At 43.8% G+C, this 18,662-nt stretch overlaps 1 protein-coding gene across 1 annotated transcript in view; it reads left to right on the top strand.

Moving 5' to 3' along the window:
• Positions 1 to 9,724: 9,724 nt before the first annotated feature.
• Ppp2r5a (protein phosphatase 2 regulatory subunit B'alpha) overlaps positions 9,725 to 18,662 on the top strand; it is an 89,606-nt gene continuing 80,668 nt past the window's right edge. Inside the window, exon 1 of the mRNA XM_045145949.1 lies at positions 9,725 to 9,927. Coding sequence (XP_045001884.1) covers positions 9,744 to 9,927 — 184 coding nt within the window. The 5' untranslated portion in view covers positions 9,725 to 9,743. The remainder of the gene's footprint in view (positions 9,928 to 18,662) is intronic.

Genomic DNA, 18,662 nt, shown 5'->3' on the forward strand with positions numbered 1-18,662 from the left:
AATATTTTTGAATCAATGAGAACATTGAGCATCATTATCTTTGATAATCACATTCTCCTTGTAACTGTAGCTACACATATAGAAAAAATTGTTTGAATTCTAGATCACAACAAGGAGCTAAAGTAGCAAAAATCTAGTTTTTTTTTGTGTGTGTGTGAATGACTTTGTTCAGAATGAATAGAGAACCTGAATTTATATCAAGTTTGACAAGAGAAGAATGGAGAACCCCAGAGAGGCTGGATTTAAAAAAAAAAAATAGTTTACCCGGGGTAGTAGTGCACACCTTTAATCCCAGCACTCGGGAGGCAGAGGTAGGAAGCTCTCTGTGACTTTGAGGCCAGCCTGGGAATACAGAGTGAATTTCAGGTCAGCCTGGACTAGAATGAGACCATACCTAAAAAGAGAGAGAGAGAAAGAAAAAAAAAGTATAGTACTACTTATGTATAATTTATTGACTCACAATGTTTTTTCTTATTTTTTAATTGACAACTTTCATAACCATAGACCCATGGTGTGTTTTCCTATATTTTAGCCATGATCTTGCTATAAAGCCCAGGTTGGCCTCAAACTCTTGCTCTTTCTGCCTTAACTTTCTGATTACTGGGATTACAGGGGTACCACCACTCCTGGTCACATACATTTTTTTCTGAGGTAGGGTCTCACTGTAGCCTGAGCTGACCCTGAAATCACTATGTAGTCTCAGGGTGGCCTTGAATCCATGGCAATCCTCCTACCTGTGCCTCCCGAGTGCTGGGATTAAAGGCGTGTGCCACCACGCCTGATCACATTTTGAAAAACCCATACACAGCTTTTGATATAAAAGTGTAAGATCTGAAAATCCCAGAGAATTTCCAATCCAGTAATTTCTGAAAATTCCCTTGTACTAAGGTATTATTTCATCAAACTATGGACAGTACCTTACACTGAAGAGAAAGTATGGTTTCTTGGATTTTCAAACTGCAAGTCTGAGCCCAAGAAGCAAGCCAAGAAAATTATATTGCAGTCACTGAGCAGTGTGTAATATAGACCCTTCCTGCAGGTGGATACAAGAGGAAGGACATGCAGAGATCTATCTATACAAGGGTCCACCTTAGGGAGCACTGAGGAAACACAATATTTCCACAATTGCTGCTCTTTGGAATATGCCAGAGGACAGCATGTGTGAAGTCCATCTCTTCTCTGCACATCCATCTCCGGAGCAAATTCTGACACAAGATGTGGCCTCCCATATTTTTCTGCTGTGGTGGATTTTTGTGTGTGTGTGGGGGGGGGGAAGGGGTTTAGTTTGGCTCACAGACTCAAGGGGAAGCTCCGTGATGGCAGGGGAAAACAATGGCATGAACAGACGGTGCTGGGGTTAAAGGCGTGCTCCACCACGGCCGGCTTGGTTTTGTGTTTTTAAAGCAGGGTCTCACTCTTGTCTAGGCTGACCTGGAACTCATTCTGTATCCCAGATTGGCATGAACTCACAGCTCTGTTGTAGTTACTTTCTAGTTGTTGAGATAAAATACTAGGCAAAAAAAAAATCTAATGGGAGGAAAAGTTTTATTTATTTATTTTTAATTTTTATTTATTGAGAAAGAGGCAGAGAGGAGAGAGCGAGAGAGAGAGCGAGCGAGAGAGCGAGAGAGAGAGCCCCCAGCTGCAGCAAATGAACTCCAAATGCACCACTTTGTGCATTTGGCTTACATGGGTCCTGGGAAATCGAACCTGGTCCTTTGGCTTTGCAGGCAAGCACCTTAACTACTAAGCCACCTCTCCAGCCTTTTTTTTTTTTTTTTTTTTTTTTTGAAACAGGTTTTCATGCAGCCCTGGTTGAGCTTGAATTTGTAATGTTAAACTCCCAATTTTCCTGCCTCTACCACCCAAGTGCTAGGTGCTAGGATTACAGGCATGCACCACCCTGCTAAGTTTTTGTACTCTTGCTTATTGCACTCTTTCCAACTTAAAAAAATATATTTATTTTTATTTATTTGAAGGAGAGAGAGAGATAGAATAAGTGCAGCAGGGCCTCCAACTTCTGCAAACGACCTCCAGATGCATGTACCATCTTGTGCATCTGGGCTTACATGGGTCCTGGGGAATTGAACCTGAGTCCTTTGGCTTTGCAGGCAGCACCTTAAATGCTAAGATATCCCTCCAGCCCTCTTTCCAACTTTCTATGCTCTGTTGATATACCATGTGCACTTATAATTTTGTACATAAATGAATTAATGACTAAAACAGTGAAGGAATCAATACTCTATGAGCTTTGGAAAATATACTGAATTTTAAGAGCAATGGTTTTCAAATGTCTTTCCTTAAATATCTGTAAGTCATGCTTCTTTCTCTCTTTCTCCCTCCCTTCCTTTTCTTTCTTTTTTTCCTTCGTCCCTCCTCCCCTCCTTTCTTCCTTTTTTTTTTTTTTTTTTTTTTTTTTGAGGTAGGGTATCACTCTAGCCCAGGCTGATCTTGAATTCCCTATGTAGTTTCAGAGTGGCCTCGAACTCACAACGATCCTCCTACCTCTGCCTCCCGAATGCTGGGATTAAAGGTGTGCGCCACCACGCCCGGCTTTGCTTTCTTTCCTCCCTTCTTTCTTTCTCCCTCCCTTCTTTCTTCTTCCTTCCTTCCTCCCTCCCTCCCTCTTTTCTTTCTTTCTGAGATAGAGTCTCAGCATGTCCCCAAAGCTAGTCTCAGGGCTAGTGAGCTGGCTCAGAAGTTAAGGCACTTGCCTACAAAGCCTAGAGCCCTGGGTTCAATTCCCCAGTACCCACGCAAACTGGATGCACATCTGGAGTTCATTTTCACTGGCTAGGGGCCCTGGCATATTCTCTTTAAAAATGTGAATTTAGGGGTTGGAGAGAAGGCTCAGAGGTTAAGGTATGTGCCTGCAATGCCCAATTTTGATTGGCATTGTTTGATTTCCCAGTGCCCACATAAAGCCAGATGCTCACCCATTCGTTTGTTCTCTCTCTCCCTCTTTGCAAATAAATAAAATATTAAAATGTGAGTTCATTTTTTGTTTATTGTTATTTATTTGATATCAACAGACAGACAGAGAAAGAGAGAGAGACAGAGGGAGAGAATGGGCACACCAGGGTCTCTAGCCACTGCAAACGAACTCCAGATGCATGCACCACCTTGTGCATCTGGCTTGCATGGGTCCTAGGGAATTGAGTCTCGAACAGGGGTCCTTAGGCTTCACAGACAAGCACTTAACCACTAAGCCACCTCTTCAGCCCTAAAATGTGAGTTTATTTAAACCTTAGCAACTAAGTGTACTCTAGACAAATATATAATAAATTGAATTGTCTTACAGTTGAGTTGTCTTTCACCAATAGCTGGATATTGTGAGACAGGGTGGGAGTAAAATGTTTCTGTTTTCTCCTTTTCCATTTTAAGGAATGTATTTAAATAAAAACAACTGAGGGATTGACATTAAGACATTTTTATGACTGATCAGACTACTTGGGTACCTGCTCATACTCAAATAATAAGATTCAAAGAGATTTGGGGAGAAATGTCATAACTACCACTACTCACTCTTTCTTTTTCTTCTTTCTTTTGATGTTGAAATCAAAGCTTTGCTTGGATAAGTTGGATTTCCATGGTTATTGCTGATGGAGTGATATTCTGAGACAGGGCTATATGCAGCCCAGGCTAGCTAGAACTTGTTCTATGGTCAGAGATGATCCATCACTCTGCCTCTATCACACTGCTGCAGTTAGAGACCTGCCTGAGTGTTGGGATTATCGATGTATTCCACCATGCCTGGGTGATTAGAGAGGAATGCTCCAATATTCCTTTAAAACCATCAAAGGGGCCGAGGGATTGACTCAGTGATAGAACACTTCATATGCACTGGGCCCTATATTTGGTGCTTATGCTGCAAAACACAACAAGAAGATATTAAAAGGCCATGATTTTGATGATATTGCTAATATTTCATCAGTAGTCTTCCCAGAAAATGAAGCTGACTAAGTGAATGAAAGATTGAGTTCGGGGCTTGAGGAGATGGCTCAGCAGCTAAAGGCACTTATTTTCAAAGTCTTCTGGCCTGCGTTCAATTCCAAAGTGGTTAATGCATGCACCTGGAGTTCATGGGTAGTGATAGGAGGCTCTGGATGCCTCCCCTCAAATAAATAAATGAAAATATTTTTTTAAAAGATTGGGATCAGTTGAGTATACATGGATACTTACATATACTCATGGACTAAGGAAGTTACGGGAGGATAAGCAAGGACTTTACTGTGATGAAGTCATGTCCTGGGAGCTGCTGTTTACCCAGGATCTTCATGGCGAAGCAGTCAGGATTCTGTGGTCTGGAGTCATATCCTGCGTCAGGGGCATACATAGGTTGGTACCCACGCTGTGGTTTTCTGTCAGGTGGTTTTAGTGTTTTCTTCCTTTCTTTTCTTTCTTTTTTCTTTTCTTTTTTTTTTGGTTTCAAGGTAAGGTCTCACCCTAACTCAGGCTGACCTGGAATTCACTACGTAGTCTCAGGCTGTCCTTGAACTCATGGCGATCCTTCTTCCTCTGTCTCTGGAGTACTGGGATTATAAATGTACACTACCACACACGGCTGTGGACATGTTTTAGTGACCATTTGCTGAAGAAGCTGTATTTTCTCCAATGAGTATTTTTGGCATTTTTATAGAATATCAGGGGGCTATAGCTACCTGGACTTACATCTGGGTCCTCTGTTCTGTTTCACTGATCGACATGCCAGTACCATGCTGTTTTTGTTACTATGGCTCTGTAGTATAAGTTAAAATCAGGTATGGTGACACCACCAGCCTTATTTTTGTTGCTCAGTATTATTTTAGATATTGGATGTTTTTGTGATTCCAAATGAGTTTTTGGATTTTTCCTATTTCTGTGAAGCATGCCATTGGAGTTTTGATGGGGATTGCATTAAATGTGTAGATTGCTTTTGGTAAGATTGCCACTTTCACAATCTTGATTCTTCTGATCTAGGAACAAGGGATGTTTTTCCATTTCTAGTGTGTTCTGCAACTTATCCATTGCTTGAGTGTTTTAAAGTTTTCATTGTAGAGATCCTTCACTTCCTTGGTTAGGTTTATTCCAAGGTACTTTATTTATTTATTTTTTGATGCAATTGTAAATGGGAATAATTCTCTGATTTCATCCTCTGTGTTTGTTGTTAACATATAGGAAGGCTACTGATTTCTGTGTGTTTATTTTGTATCCTGCTACATGGCTATAGGTGTTTATCAGCTTTAACAGTTTGCTGGTAGAGTCTTTAGAGTTCTTAATGTGTAGAATCATGTCATCTGCAAATAATGATAACTTGATCTCTTCCTTTCCAATTTGTATCCTTTTTATGTGTATCTCTTGCCTTATTGCTATGGCTAAGACTTCCAGTACTATATTAAATAAAAGTGGGAAAAGTGGAGACCCTTCTCTTGTTCATGATTTTAGTGGAAAAAGCTTTCAGTTTTTCCCCATTTAATAATATGTTGGCTGTAGGCTTGTCATAAATAGCCTTTATTATATTAAGATATGTTCCTTCTGCTCCCAGTCTCTGTAGAACTTTTATCATGAAGGGATGTTGGGTTTTGTCAAATGTTTTCTCTGCATCTAATGAGATGATCATGTGATTTTTGTCCTTCAGATCATTTATATAACATATTACATTTATTGATTTGCCTATGTTGAACCATCCCTGCATCTCTGGAATAAAGCCTACTTGGTCAGGATGATCTTTCTGATATATTATTGTATTCTGCTTGCCAATATTTTGTTGAGAATTTTTGCATCTATGTTTATGAGGGAGATTGGTCTGTATTTTTTTTTTGTTGTTGTTCTATATTTGCCTGGTTTTGGTATCAGGGTGATGCTGGCTCTGTTTATTTCATGTTTTGACCATTTTGCTGGTTCAAAGCCTGCTAGCTTGCTCCCAGTATCTGTTACCTAGTTTATCAAAAGCCAGGCATGGTGGTGCATGCCTTTAATCCCAGCACTCGGGAAGCAGAGGTAGGAGAATCACCGTCAGTTTGAGGTCACCCTGAGACTACATGGTGACTTTCAAGTGAGCCTGGGCTAGAGTGAGACCCTACCTCAAAAAACAAAAACAAAAACAAAAAACCAGTATTTTATAGTATCATCATATTTCAGTACAAATTTGTTTGACTATATTGGTTTGTTCTACTGCCCTCTTATTTTTAAAAAAATATTTTTATTTATTTATTTACTTGACAGAGAAAGAGGGAGAGAGAGAGAATGGGCATACTAGGGCCTCCAGCCACTGAAAATGAACTCCAGACGCATGCAACCTCTTGTCCATCTGGCTAATGTGGGTCCTGGGGAATCGAGCCTCCAAATGGAATCCTTAGGCTTCACAGGCAAGTGCTTAGCCGCTGAGCCATTTCTCCAGCCCCTATTATTATTTTTGGTTTTCAAGGTAGTGTGTTGCTGTAGTACAGGCTGACCTGGAATTCACTCTGTAGTGTCAGGTGGCCTTGAACTCATGACAATCCTCCTACCTCTGCCTCCCAAGGGCTGGGATTAAAGGCATGTGCTACCACGCCTGGCTAAAAATAGATGTGCAACTGCTTTTCCCATGGGTTCCAATATCATCAGCCATGAGACCCCAGCATTTTATTTTTTTGAGTGTATATGTAATGTAGTCTGTGTGTACATGTGTGTGTGTGTGTGTGTGTGTGTGTGTGTGTGGAGGCCAGAGGAAATTACTCAGTATCCTCCTCTATCACTCACCCAGTTTCCTTGAAGCAGAATCTCTTACTGAACCCCAGAGCGGCCACTTTTGGTCCAAGTGGCTTACCAGCAAGCCAAAGTGATTCTCTGGTCTCCATTCTCCACAGGCCCGGAGTTGCAGGCATGTGTGTCTATTCACAGCAACTTATGTGGGTGCTAGGGATCAAACTCAGGGCAAAACAGGCCTGTATGATTGTGTGGCATTCTTACCCACTGAGCCATCTCCCCAGAACTGGTAATCTACATTTTAAACTATCACCCCAGGGGTGATGCATCAGGTCCAATTATGATGTCTGCAGAAGCTGCTGCTGACATGTCAGCCAAGGTCAGATTGCTCTATAATGCATATCCATCCTGTACACATCTACTTCAGTGGGGGGGAGGGGGCCATTAAATGACCAAGTTCCTGTTCTCTTGGTGTTTACCTTTCAGGAGAGAAGGAGCATACTGCCATCTCCAACATACCAATGAGGGATATGATAAACCCAAGAAGAATGAAAATAAGGGACCCATCTTTTACCCAATTGTCGTCAGCTTAAAAGGTAGGAGGTTGAGCTGGGTTTTCAAGAAAGAATAGATGTTAACAAGCAGGGAGGAGGGCAGGGGTTAATTTGAAGGTGGTGGAACAGTGCAGACTAAGTTTGACAGAACCACAATCGCTTTAGAATAATGCTTAACTGAAAAGAATTAATGCTGCCCGTCCTGTGCCTTACACTTGGACAGACTGGACAGCCTTGAATTTGGACTATTCTATGTAGGTCCTGGGTAGTTCTTCAACAGTGCAGATCCGTGTTCTCGTGTTCTCCTCAAAGGCTGGTCTGGCAGTGACCTTGAACCCCCCTCAACTATGTTTGGTGGACCCCTGTACATTTTTTTTTTTTTTATTTCTAGAGGTATGGTCTTGCTGTAGCCCAGGCTGACATAGAGCTCATTCTATAGTCTCAGGATGGCCTTGAACTCATGGCAATCTTCTACTTCTGTCTCCCAAGTGCTGGGATTAAAGGCGTGCACTATTGCGCCCGGTCGTTGTACAAATTCTAGGGGAGAACTGGTTTTGACCTTTGTGAGGTAGATTCAACTCCACCTGAAGCTTGAAATGATGAGAGAAAGGTGTTTTAGATGCTGCTGGGGTCTGAACCTCCTAGACCTAGGAAACTACAATTTCACCATCCAGAGTAAGGAAATATCTTGGGTATGGATCTACAACTCAATTTTGTGCCCAATTCATTCTTTCTCCTCTTCCTTGTTTTCTTCAGTGCATCCATCTTCTGTGTATATGACAAAGCAGGTCAGTTTGCTTTAAATATATCGTAGGTACTTTTATTATGTCAAAAGGAAAGGGCCTGGAGCTTGCAACAGAGGACGCAGACTTCGGCCCACGCGAGCAAAGGGAGACTTACTGTTTACGCACCACGGGGAAGGCACACAAAAACAAAGACGCACCGTCTAGGTCTTTAAATGTTAATTCTGGACGTCATCTCCAAGGACGAGATCACAACAGCAAATGACAAGACCCCAGTTCCTCAAGCCACTGATCTTAGGATTTGTACTTGTATTGGGGTGTCCAAGGCCTTCAGCTGAAGATGGGGTTGGTGATCATCACCCGGCTACTTAGTTGGGAGTGAGAAACTTCTTTTCCGAGGGCGTGGACTTGAGAGCTCTTTGAACTAGAGGCGAGATTGCCAAAACCAAGCGCGAGAGCAGCGCCCAGGGAGTTGTGGTACCGAAACCACAGGGGCTACAAATTTACTCCCCAACTACCAATTATGCGGTTTTAGAGCCAAGGGAGGCTCTAGGGCCCGCCCAGGAACCCAGTGTCTCGCCCCGATTGGACGAGCTGGTTTCTTGCTTCGCCTGTCAATCACGCGGCTCCCGTACCCTATCGAACGCTTGTCCCGCCCCTTTCCATTGACGCAACACCTGGCGTTGTCCTAGCGCGCCGGTTCTCCGAACCTGCCCGTCGTCGCGTCTGGCGCTCGTTTGCCGGCTGAGAGGAGAAGGAAGGGAAGGAGGACAGTCTTGTGCTTTGACAACGACCAAGTGTAGTTCTTCACTCTGCTCACAAGCTGTCACTCCAGCGTGGAGCTGCGCGCGGGCGTGCAGAACGACCCGCGATGGAAGGACATCTCCCTCCCCTCCCAGGGGAGTTCACTACACCCCGCGGTGACGCACGCGGCACCCTCGCTCACCGTCTTTACTTGCGATTGGCTGTGGCTAGAGTCTATCACGTAGCCACGCCTTCCTCCGCGGCCCCGCCCCGCCCACTTGAGAGCCGCGCTGAAGGCCGCACCCCCTCCCGGTCTCAGCCGCTTCGCCATGCGATTGGCTGAAGGACCTGGCACGCTTTCCCCGCCCCCGGCGCGCTCGGGAGCCTCGAGAGGCTAGCGGAACCCCGCGGAAGTTGTCAGTCAAACTCCTCCCTCCACCTCCCCGCCCGGGCCGCGCGCGCCCGCCCGCCCGCTCGCTGTCGCGCGCGCACACGCGCCCCAGTCCCCTGCCCGTAGCAAGCCCCTCGTCGAGTTGTAGCGGGAGCGCTTCGCGGGCGGCCGGCGGGCGCGGAGGACGGCTCTGGCCCACGGGCGTTGCGCGCCGAGGGTCGGGGGCGGCGGGTCTCCGTCCCCGGGCGCTGACACTTGTCCCGGCCGGAGCCGCGATGGCAGCGCCCCGGGAGGTGACCGCTGAGGTGCAGCCCCGCCGGCCGGCTGGTCCCCGGCCCTGAAGAAGGGACGGGCGGCGCGCTCCGACGTCGGCACCCGCGCGCCCTCGGCGCTGCCGTCCAAACTTCGGCGTAGCGGCCGCCCGCCCGCCCTCGGCGCCCGCCCGCCCTCGGCGCCCGCTCCGCCCCCGCCCGCCCGCTCGCCCGCCTGCCCTCCGCCAGCCCCGGGGACCCGGCCGCGCGGCGGGGACCGAGATGCGGCCGTGAGTGAGGCGTTGTCGGGCGGCGTGGCCCCGGGGCTCTCCGCGCCTCTCGCCCGCGTCGACGCGCCGTCGCCTCCGTGCCAGCCGCCGCCGGGGCCGCGGAGATGTCGTCGTCGTCGTCTCCCCCGGCGCCCGCTGCCAGCGCCGCCATCTCGGCCTCGGAGAAAGTGGACGGCTTCACCCGGAAATCGGTGCGCAAGGCGCAGAGGCAGAAGCGCTCGCAGGGCTCGTCGCAGTTCCGCAGCCAGGGCGGCCAGGCGGAGCTGCACCCCTTGCCGCAGCTCAAAGGTAACCCGGGGCGCCCCGGCCCGGCCCCGCGCCGCGCGTCCTCCCCGCGCGCGCTGCCCGCCCCCGCTCGCTCACCTTCGCGGGAGCCCCGGCTCGCGGGCCGGCCGCCTCTGCCCACCTGCGCGCCCGCCGCACCTGGCCGCGGCCGTCGGCACGCTCGGCTCCGCGGGCATCCCGCCGCGTCCTCCCTCCCCCGCTCGGCCGGCCGGGCCCCAGCCCCCGGCTCGCCCACTCTCCGCGAGTTCTTCGCTGTAGAGTAAGAAAGCTCCGCACTCACTCTCCCCACGGGCTCCCATTCCCATCCTTGTGCCTCTGTCCCCGGGCCGGGGATCCCGACGCCAGCCAGTGAAGTTTGCTGGCCCCTTAGGTGTGCAGTGTGGTGGTGTGCTGGATTGCTACGTGCCAGTGTTCCCCTTTAAAACGCTCGGTTGTCTATGGAGAGATAGGGAGGAAGAGATTGTATTTCTTTGCGATGGAGCTGGAACTCGGTTCAGAGTGCTTCCAAAGACTTTGTGAGGTTTGTACAGTAATTCAAATTGGTATCCGTGCCTAATGCCTTGCAGGAGTGCTTGGCTCTCCTTTTGGCTCGCTTACTTTCCCCACTAGGATTGGAGGCTTTTCAGTGAGTGGTTTGCTGTTCTTGCCTATTCTTTGAGAATCACTGGCCTTTAATTTAAAGATTTTAACAACTTTGATTTTCATGAGATATGTCATGAAAGATGATGTTTAAGAAATTCTTGGAAACAATTATTTAAAATTCTTATAACAAAATAAATCTGATAGAAATCTAGCTAATGTTCTACAAGGCCAAGAAATTAGTTTGTCCTGGAATAGATATGTGTTCAGCAGATTTTTCAATTCATTTGAAAAAGGTCCAGCATCCTCTTTCAGCCGATCTGGTTCTGATTTGTCGTTGGGCCTGTGAAGCCAGCCTTACTTTGGCTATAAGTCTAAAGAAAACCCCAGATCAAATCACAGTAGACCTACACCAGCTTTGTAGCCACATTCAGACCCTACGCCACTGCCCTGCCTCTCAGGGTGCTTATAGATCAAGGACATTCCACAGCTAGAATTAAACAGGCGTGTGTGTGTGTGTGTGTGTGTGTGTGTGTGTGAGAGAGAGAGAGAGAGAGAGAGAGAGAGAGTGTGTGTGTGTGTGTGTGTGATTTCTGGTATTGCATTTCTAATTTGATTGTCCTTTAGCATACTAGAATTATTACAATTTACATAACAGTCAATGGTAGACTACACTGGAAGACAGAGACATTCTAAGGCATGAGTTCTGGAATGATGTCATAGCTGTAAGAAGAGATTATTTTACCTATTAGTATGAATATATTCATAGGTTTAAATTTTTACACTTAATTAAAACAACTCTTTCATGGTTCCAGTTTTCATTTATCAAGTTATTTTTAGTTTGAAGGCTTGATATTAGTTTTTTTTCATGACTTATTCCAGTTCCTAATACTATAACTAATAGCCACCTTTTTAGATAAAATAAATTCATAACACATAAGGTTATTCTCAGTCAGAAGCTGTAGCTTTAATACATTTCACTTTTAAAACTGGCAAAAATATGACTAAAATAGGAATCAAATCAGTAATCATCTAAGTTAATATGGCATTGAGTTCAACAAATTGCAGGTGTCATATTTATACTTTTTATCTATAGTATTTTGGTCATTGTTAGACAAAAATTGGAACTTTAGAGTCTAAATAGTTACATGACAATATACTCCTTATGAATTACTCAAGATAAGCTTGTACAGATTTAATTGAGGAAATAAAACCTCATATTACCCACGCATAGGAAAAACTACTTTCACTCTAGGCATCACAGTGCTTGAGAAGTGATTTTTTTTTTTTTTTTTGAGACCCCGGTTGTTTCACTTGCACTTGGGCTGTGCCCTTGATGCTAGTGTAGGGCTTTGTGTTTTCTGTCAGTCACAGTCATTTTCATCAGTGGTGGAAAGTCTTTTAGTATGTGTATGAAAGAGAAATTCTCTTCCTGCTCTGAAATGCAGTCTTACTGTGGAGTGGTTCATATATTTGTGGCCATCCAATCCAAGATTGTTCAAGTATTTATACCAACCTGATTGCGTTACACTGTGTCCACATGGATCTGAACTGGAAAGGGGCCAGGTAGTTTTCCTGAAAGCATACTGTAAGGATTAGCAAAAGAATCCAACTTTCCACTGTAGAAAGTTCATTTTTATTTATTTTATTATTATTCCTATTAAAATTCACTACGTAGTCACAGGGTGGCCTTGAATTCACAGCAGTCCTCCTACCTGTGCCTCCAGAGTGCTGGGATTAAAGGTGTGTACCACCATGCCTGGCAGAAAGTTTATTTTTAAAAATATTTTTATTATTTATTTGAGAGAGAGAGAGGCAGATAGAGGTGAAAGAGGGAGAGAGAATGGGCATGCCAGGGCCTCTAGCCACTGCAAACGAACCCCAAATGCATGTGCCACCTTGTACATCTGGCTTACATGGGTCCTGGGGAATCTAACCTGTGTTCTTTGGTTTTGCAGGCAAATACCTTAACCACTAAGCCATCTCTCCAGCCCATAAAAAGTTTATGTTTGCAAAAACACCTAGTTAAATGGGTTACACTATTTGGATGGGGGGAATATTTAATTGTTTTATTACAGAAAATATTTAACAAACCTGTTAAGTGTTTTTAAATAAGAAATTATTATATAGATCTTAGCAAACTGCTTTATTGTAAAGCTTATATTTTTTTTTAAAAAACACTGCCTCTTGTTATATAAGTTACTCTGAAAGCTAGATGCTAAAAAATAAATTTGTGAACATTATATCAATCTTTTTCTTTGTATTTGAAATTTATGTCAGTGTAGGTCTGAATTATTTTGACTTTAATCTTTTCATCTTATAACCAACAATTAGAAAAGTTTTTTGTTTAGTTTAGTTTTGTTTTTTTGAGGTAGGGTCTCACTCTAGCTCAAGCTGGTCTGTAATTTACTATGTAGTCTCAGAGTGGCCTCGAACTCACAGCGATCCTTCTACCTCTGCCTCCTGAGTGCTGGGATTAAAGGAGTGTGCCACCACGCCTTAAAAAAGATTTATCTTATTTATTTCTTTGAGGGGGGGAGGGAGGGAGGAAGAGGCAGAGAGAGAGAATGGGCGCCAGGGCCTCCAGCCAGTGCAAACAGACATCAGACACATGTGCCACCTCGTGTATCTGGTTTATTTGGGTACTAGGGAATCGAACCTGCGTCCTTAGGCTTCACAGGCAAGCCATTCAACCACTAAGCCATCTCTCCAGTGCTGAGAAAACTTTTAATTAAATAAAACTATCACAATAGGAAGTTTTTCAGTATTTTTGACCTGTTTTGGATTAAGTTTCTGGAAGGATTGGCTTGATAAAATACAGCTATTTTAAAAGCCGGGCATGGTGGCACACACCTTTAATCCCAGCACTTGGGAGGCCAGAGGTAGTAGGAGGAATGCTGTGAGTTCAAAGCCACCGTGAGAATACAGAGTGAATTCCAGGTCAACCTGGACTGCAGTGAAACCCTACCTTGAAAAACCAACCAACCAGCCAAACAAGCAAACAAAAAACCCAGCTATTTTATTTATGTTTATATAATGGCTTAGCATTTTTAAACTATTGTACCTTTTTTTTTGTATAAACCAGTATTGCTTATGACAAATGGAATAGTTCGAAACAGTGTAATTGGATCCCTATTCCTTTTCACACGTACCATGTGATGTTACTGTGTGACAGTCACACATGACTCAGTGTGTTATCACACATACTATTTTTCATTGGGTCATCCTAGTAACTTTTTGAAAGAACACTATTCTCACTTCATAGATGAGAAAGTTGAGGCTTAAATAGATTAGTTTCAGACCTTTGAGTATTTTCTGAATGGTGTTGCATCTGATGTTGGGACTAAGGTTAAATGATTCAGTATTTTTTTCTGTAAACCTATTTTACACAAACTTGAAGCAGTACAGTAGAAAAAGCTGGGTCAGTGGGGCTAGTCCAGGTCAAAGGTACCTTTTTAATCTTTCTGAGTCATTGTCTTTATCTTGTAAAAGGGGAATAATGCCTTCGATCTTCCAGGATTGAAGGGATTAAGTGAAATAACTTAAGTGCCTAAAAATAGGCAAAGATTGTTAGCACCCATTCTCTTTCCTATTTGGATATCCAGATTAAGTTATTTTAAATGGAGAATTATTAGTAGGATTGCTTAAATTCAAACTTTCATAATGTATTTAAAGTATGAATACTTCCAGTGTTTGTAGATACGATTTATGAAAAGAGAATTAAACCTGCAACATTTTGAGCACAAGTGTAGAAATGAACATAGGATAAACTCAAACTCTTCAAATACTAAAATCCTGTAGTAAGAAGTTGTTACCAAGCAAAGAAAACTAGTATAAATGTGTGTATGTGTGTATATATATGTGTGTGTGTATGTATAATATATGTATGTATGTGTACACACACACACACACACACACATATATATATGCATGCATGCATAAATGTGTTTCTTATAGGATATAACTAGTGAACAGCAAGAATAGAATAAAACTGGTTTGAGCTTGAAGTTCCCTTGAGATGAGATAATGTCCTGAGTGCCATTCAGCTTCTGTGTTGGCTCATTTGTGGAAAGAGTCCAAGTGCTGAGGCCAGAGCAGTGCTGCTGATTGGAGCACTTTGCTTAGCATCAGGGAAAGATGTATCTGCTAGTTCTGTTGAGTATGTGGTCTTCTGTGTTAGTTCTTGAGCAAGAACATTGACATCATAGGAAATGATCTTTCCTAACGGTTTACTTTTGGGGGTAACAGGGGAGTGCACTACTATCCACTTTACACACTTTAGCTTTTAAAAATATTTTTTTTATTTGAGAGGGGGGAAGGTGAGAGAGAATGGGCACGCCAGGGCCACTAACCATTGCAAGTGAATTTCAGACACATGCACCACCCTGTGCATTTGGCTTTATGTGGGTACTAAGGAACTGAACTTGGGTAGCCAGGCTCTGCAGGCAAGTTCCCCAACTGCTCAGCTATCTCTCTGGCCCACACTTTAGCTTTTAACTTTTATAGTTGTTTATTTATAAAGTAATTTTCAGTCCTTCCTAACTTACCTCCTTTTTAATAATTGAGATGACACTAAGGAAGAGTTGAACTTCATCTGAATAAGTTAACTGTTTTTTTTTAAATACTGATGACTTTAAATATGTATTTTTTCTTTATTTATTTGACGGAGAAAGAGTGGGAGAGAGAGAATGGGCGTGCCAGGGCCTTGAACCACTGCAGACAAACTCCAAACTCATGCGCTCCATTGTGCATATGACTAACGTGGGTCCTGGGGAATCGAACCTGGGTTCTTTGGCTTTGCAGGCAAGTGCCTTAACTGCTGAGCCATCCCTCCAGCCCAAGTTGAATGTTTTTAAAGGAATATAACACTTTAGTCACTTTAAGACTGTTTTAGGACTATTATATAAAGTTTTTTCTTTTTTTTTTTTACTTTTTAAAGAATAGATTTAGCAAAAATTGCTAAATATAGTATCTAGTGTTGATCTTCATGGGAAGGAAATCTCTTCTATTTAAGTCTAACATCTTGAGAATTCATATTTAGGATTACATGCCCCCTCTTCCCATTTTTGGTCTTCTTAATTTAATTTAGGATTATTTCAGGAACTATGTAACTAAAGCAGGGGTGTCAGACCTTTTGATGTTGCAGCATGTACAGATGTGTTGGGTGCCATTCATACTCCTGGGGGCCATGTGCCTGTGGTCTGCAGGTTGGACATGCCTGGAGTTATTGTCAGGTATCTTGCAAACTGGTGTGAGGTTGGGTAGAGCACATCAGCAGAGTTTCATTGTCTTCTGTTTCCTTGATGCCTCACATCACACTGGGCCTGTGGCTTAACTCCTTTGAACTTCAGCTGGATCTATTAAGAACATTTTGCTTGAAATGTATTTTCAGTGAATTGTTGCCCCTTTGAATTTCAAAGGCATGTTTATCAACAAAAATAATACATTTGAGAAATGTTAAAATGATAGGCTTTTGCGCTTTATTTTTCAGTTTAGTTTTTGCAGTTGTGAACAACTAGAGACAGAGACTAGTGTACTACTATGTGCAAGGATATTCTGTGCTTACCACCAGTATGGTCTGTGCTTCCGAAAATCAGAACCTGGGCCTCCTCCCCAGAGATTGACTGGTAAGGCATCAAGCTACCAGGGTAATTGTCATGTGGTCAAGTGGAGCATCACCAGAGTACCCCCATGTGTCATTAACCCATTGATTAAGGAGACTTTGTCCTTTCCTCTGTGATGCTCACGGCCCATTAACATTCACTTCACCTCCTGGTATTTACACTTGACTCTTAACTTTGCTGCCCCCTGTGGCTGGTGGCTGCTTTTCCCAAGGGGAGGGAATGTGGTTAAGGTCTGGAGTTTCAGGTATGGGATGAGTCTGTCAGAGTGACACTGCCAGGTGGTCAGTTTTCTTTTCTCTGGGTTTTCAGAACTGAGGTTGAGGAGGCAGGTAACCTTGAGAGCATGTGGTAGGGGGGCTGTCTAGTTAGATATCACCATTCAGGACAACAGGTGACGACTCCAACCACTCTGCAGTGACTTCTTTGTGCTCATCATTTCTTGAAGATCAAGACCTAATATTTCCATGGGATATATTGAATAAAAGGTTTTTGAAAAAGTGAATCATTGAGCTCAATTGTGTTTTTGGTTTGGTCAGCATTTATTAATTTCATATTAAGAAATATTTTCAGGCTGGATGTGGTGTTGCACACCTTTAATCCCAGCTTTTAGCAGGTAAAGGTATGAGGATCGCTGAGAGTTCGAGGCCACCCTGAGACTACATAGTGAATTCCAGGTGAGCCGGGGTTAGAGCAAGACCCTATCTTGAAAAACATATATATATATATATATATATATATATATATATATATATATATATATATATATATGATTTGTTTTATTCTCTTGGTTGGGGAAATGGCTTAGTGTTTGTTAAATGCACTTGCTTGCAAAGCCTCTGGTCCAGGTTTGATTCTCAAGTACCCACATAAAGACAGTGCACAAAATGGCACATGCATCTGGAGTTTGCAGTGGCTAGAAACCCTGTGGTATGTAGGTGTGCCCCACACCTTGCAAACAAATAACTTTTGGGGGTTTTCGAGATAGGGTCTCACTCTATTCCAGGCTGAGTCTCAGGGTAGCCTTGAACTCACGGCGATCCTTCTACCTCAGCCTCCTGAGTGTTGTGATTTAAGGCATGCCACATCCTGCCTGGCAAATAATTTTTTTTAAAAAAAGAAGTATCTTCCTGCATGGAATTAGGGATGTAGCTCAGTTGTTGAAGTGCTTGCCTACCATGCATGAAGTCCTGGGTTCCGTCTCCAACACTGAACAAAAACTGAGCACAGTGGCCCACGCCTGGGATCCTAGCACTTGGAGGCTAAGGCAGGAAAACGAGAAGTTTAAGGTCATTCTTGGCTACACATAAAGTCCAGGGTCAGGGCTGGAGAGATGGCTTAGCGGTTAAGTGCTTGCCTATGAAGCCTAAGGACCCTGATTCGAGGCTCAATTCTCCAGGACCCACATTAGCCAGATGCACAAGTGGGCGCACGTGACTGGAGTTCGTTTGCAGTGGCTGGAAGCCCTGGCGCGCCCATTCTCTCTCTATCGGCCTCTTTCTCTCTCTGTCACTCTCAAATAAATAAATAAAAATGAACAACAAAATAAATAAGTCCAGGGTCAGCCAGGGATAACATGAGACTCAAACAAAAAAAAAAACAAAACCCACCATGGGCTGGAGAGGGGGATTGCTTAGCGGTTAAGGTGCTTGCCTGCAAAGTCAGAGGACCCAGGTTTGATTCCCCAGGACCCACTAAAGCCAGATGCACAAGGTGGTGCATGCGTCTGAAGTTCATTTGCAGTGGCTGGAGGCTCTGGTGTGCCCATTCTCCTTCTACCTCTCTGCCTGCCTCTTTCTATCAAATAAATACATAAAAATCTAGAAGATTTTTTTCAGAGTCCAGAGTGCTAACTATTACATCATGGAACTGCTGCCAAAGAAGATTATTTTCAAACAAAACAAAACCAAAACAACAACAAATGAAGCATTTTCCTTCATTGCTTTCACATTGTATCTTTTGATTTAATCCTGACCAAGGCTGTTTATGGATGGTAGGCCGTGGTGATCCAGACCCACTTTCATTTGTATCCATGATGAGTCTTTGTCTTTTCTTTCTCTCTTTGTGGGTCTGGTTTATGTGCGGACTGGGGAATTGAATCTCTGCTGGCAAGCTTTGTCAGCAAGCACCTTTAACCATGGAGCCATTTTCCCGGTCCATGGTCCTTATTTTTTTTTTCCACTATTTGGAAGTCTTTTTTAAAAAAATCATATTTATTAAAGACAATAATTCTTTGTTAGTAAAAAAAAAATTAAATATGGGGCTGGAGAGATGTCTTAGTGGTTAAGACGTTTGCCTGCAAAGCTAAAGGACCTCGGTTCTATTCCCCAGGACCCACATAAGCCAGATGAATAAGGGACCACATGCATCTGGAGTTTGTTTGCAATAGCTGGAGGCCCTGGCACACTCATTCTCTCTCTCCCTCTCTCTTCCTCTTTCTCTCTCTAATAAATAAATATAAAGTTTGTTGGTTTTTTTTTGATTTTTCGAAGTAGGGTCTCCCTCTAGCCCAGGCTGACCTGGAATTCACTATGGAGT

This window comes from Jaculus jaculus, chromosome 1 (genome assembly GCF_020740685.1).
Source record: "Jaculus jaculus isolate mJacJac1 chromosome 1, mJacJac1.mat.Y.cur, whole genome shotgun sequence".
NCBI classification, from domain to species: Eukaryota; Metazoa; Chordata; class Mammalia; order Rodentia; family Dipodidae; genus Jaculus; species Jaculus jaculus.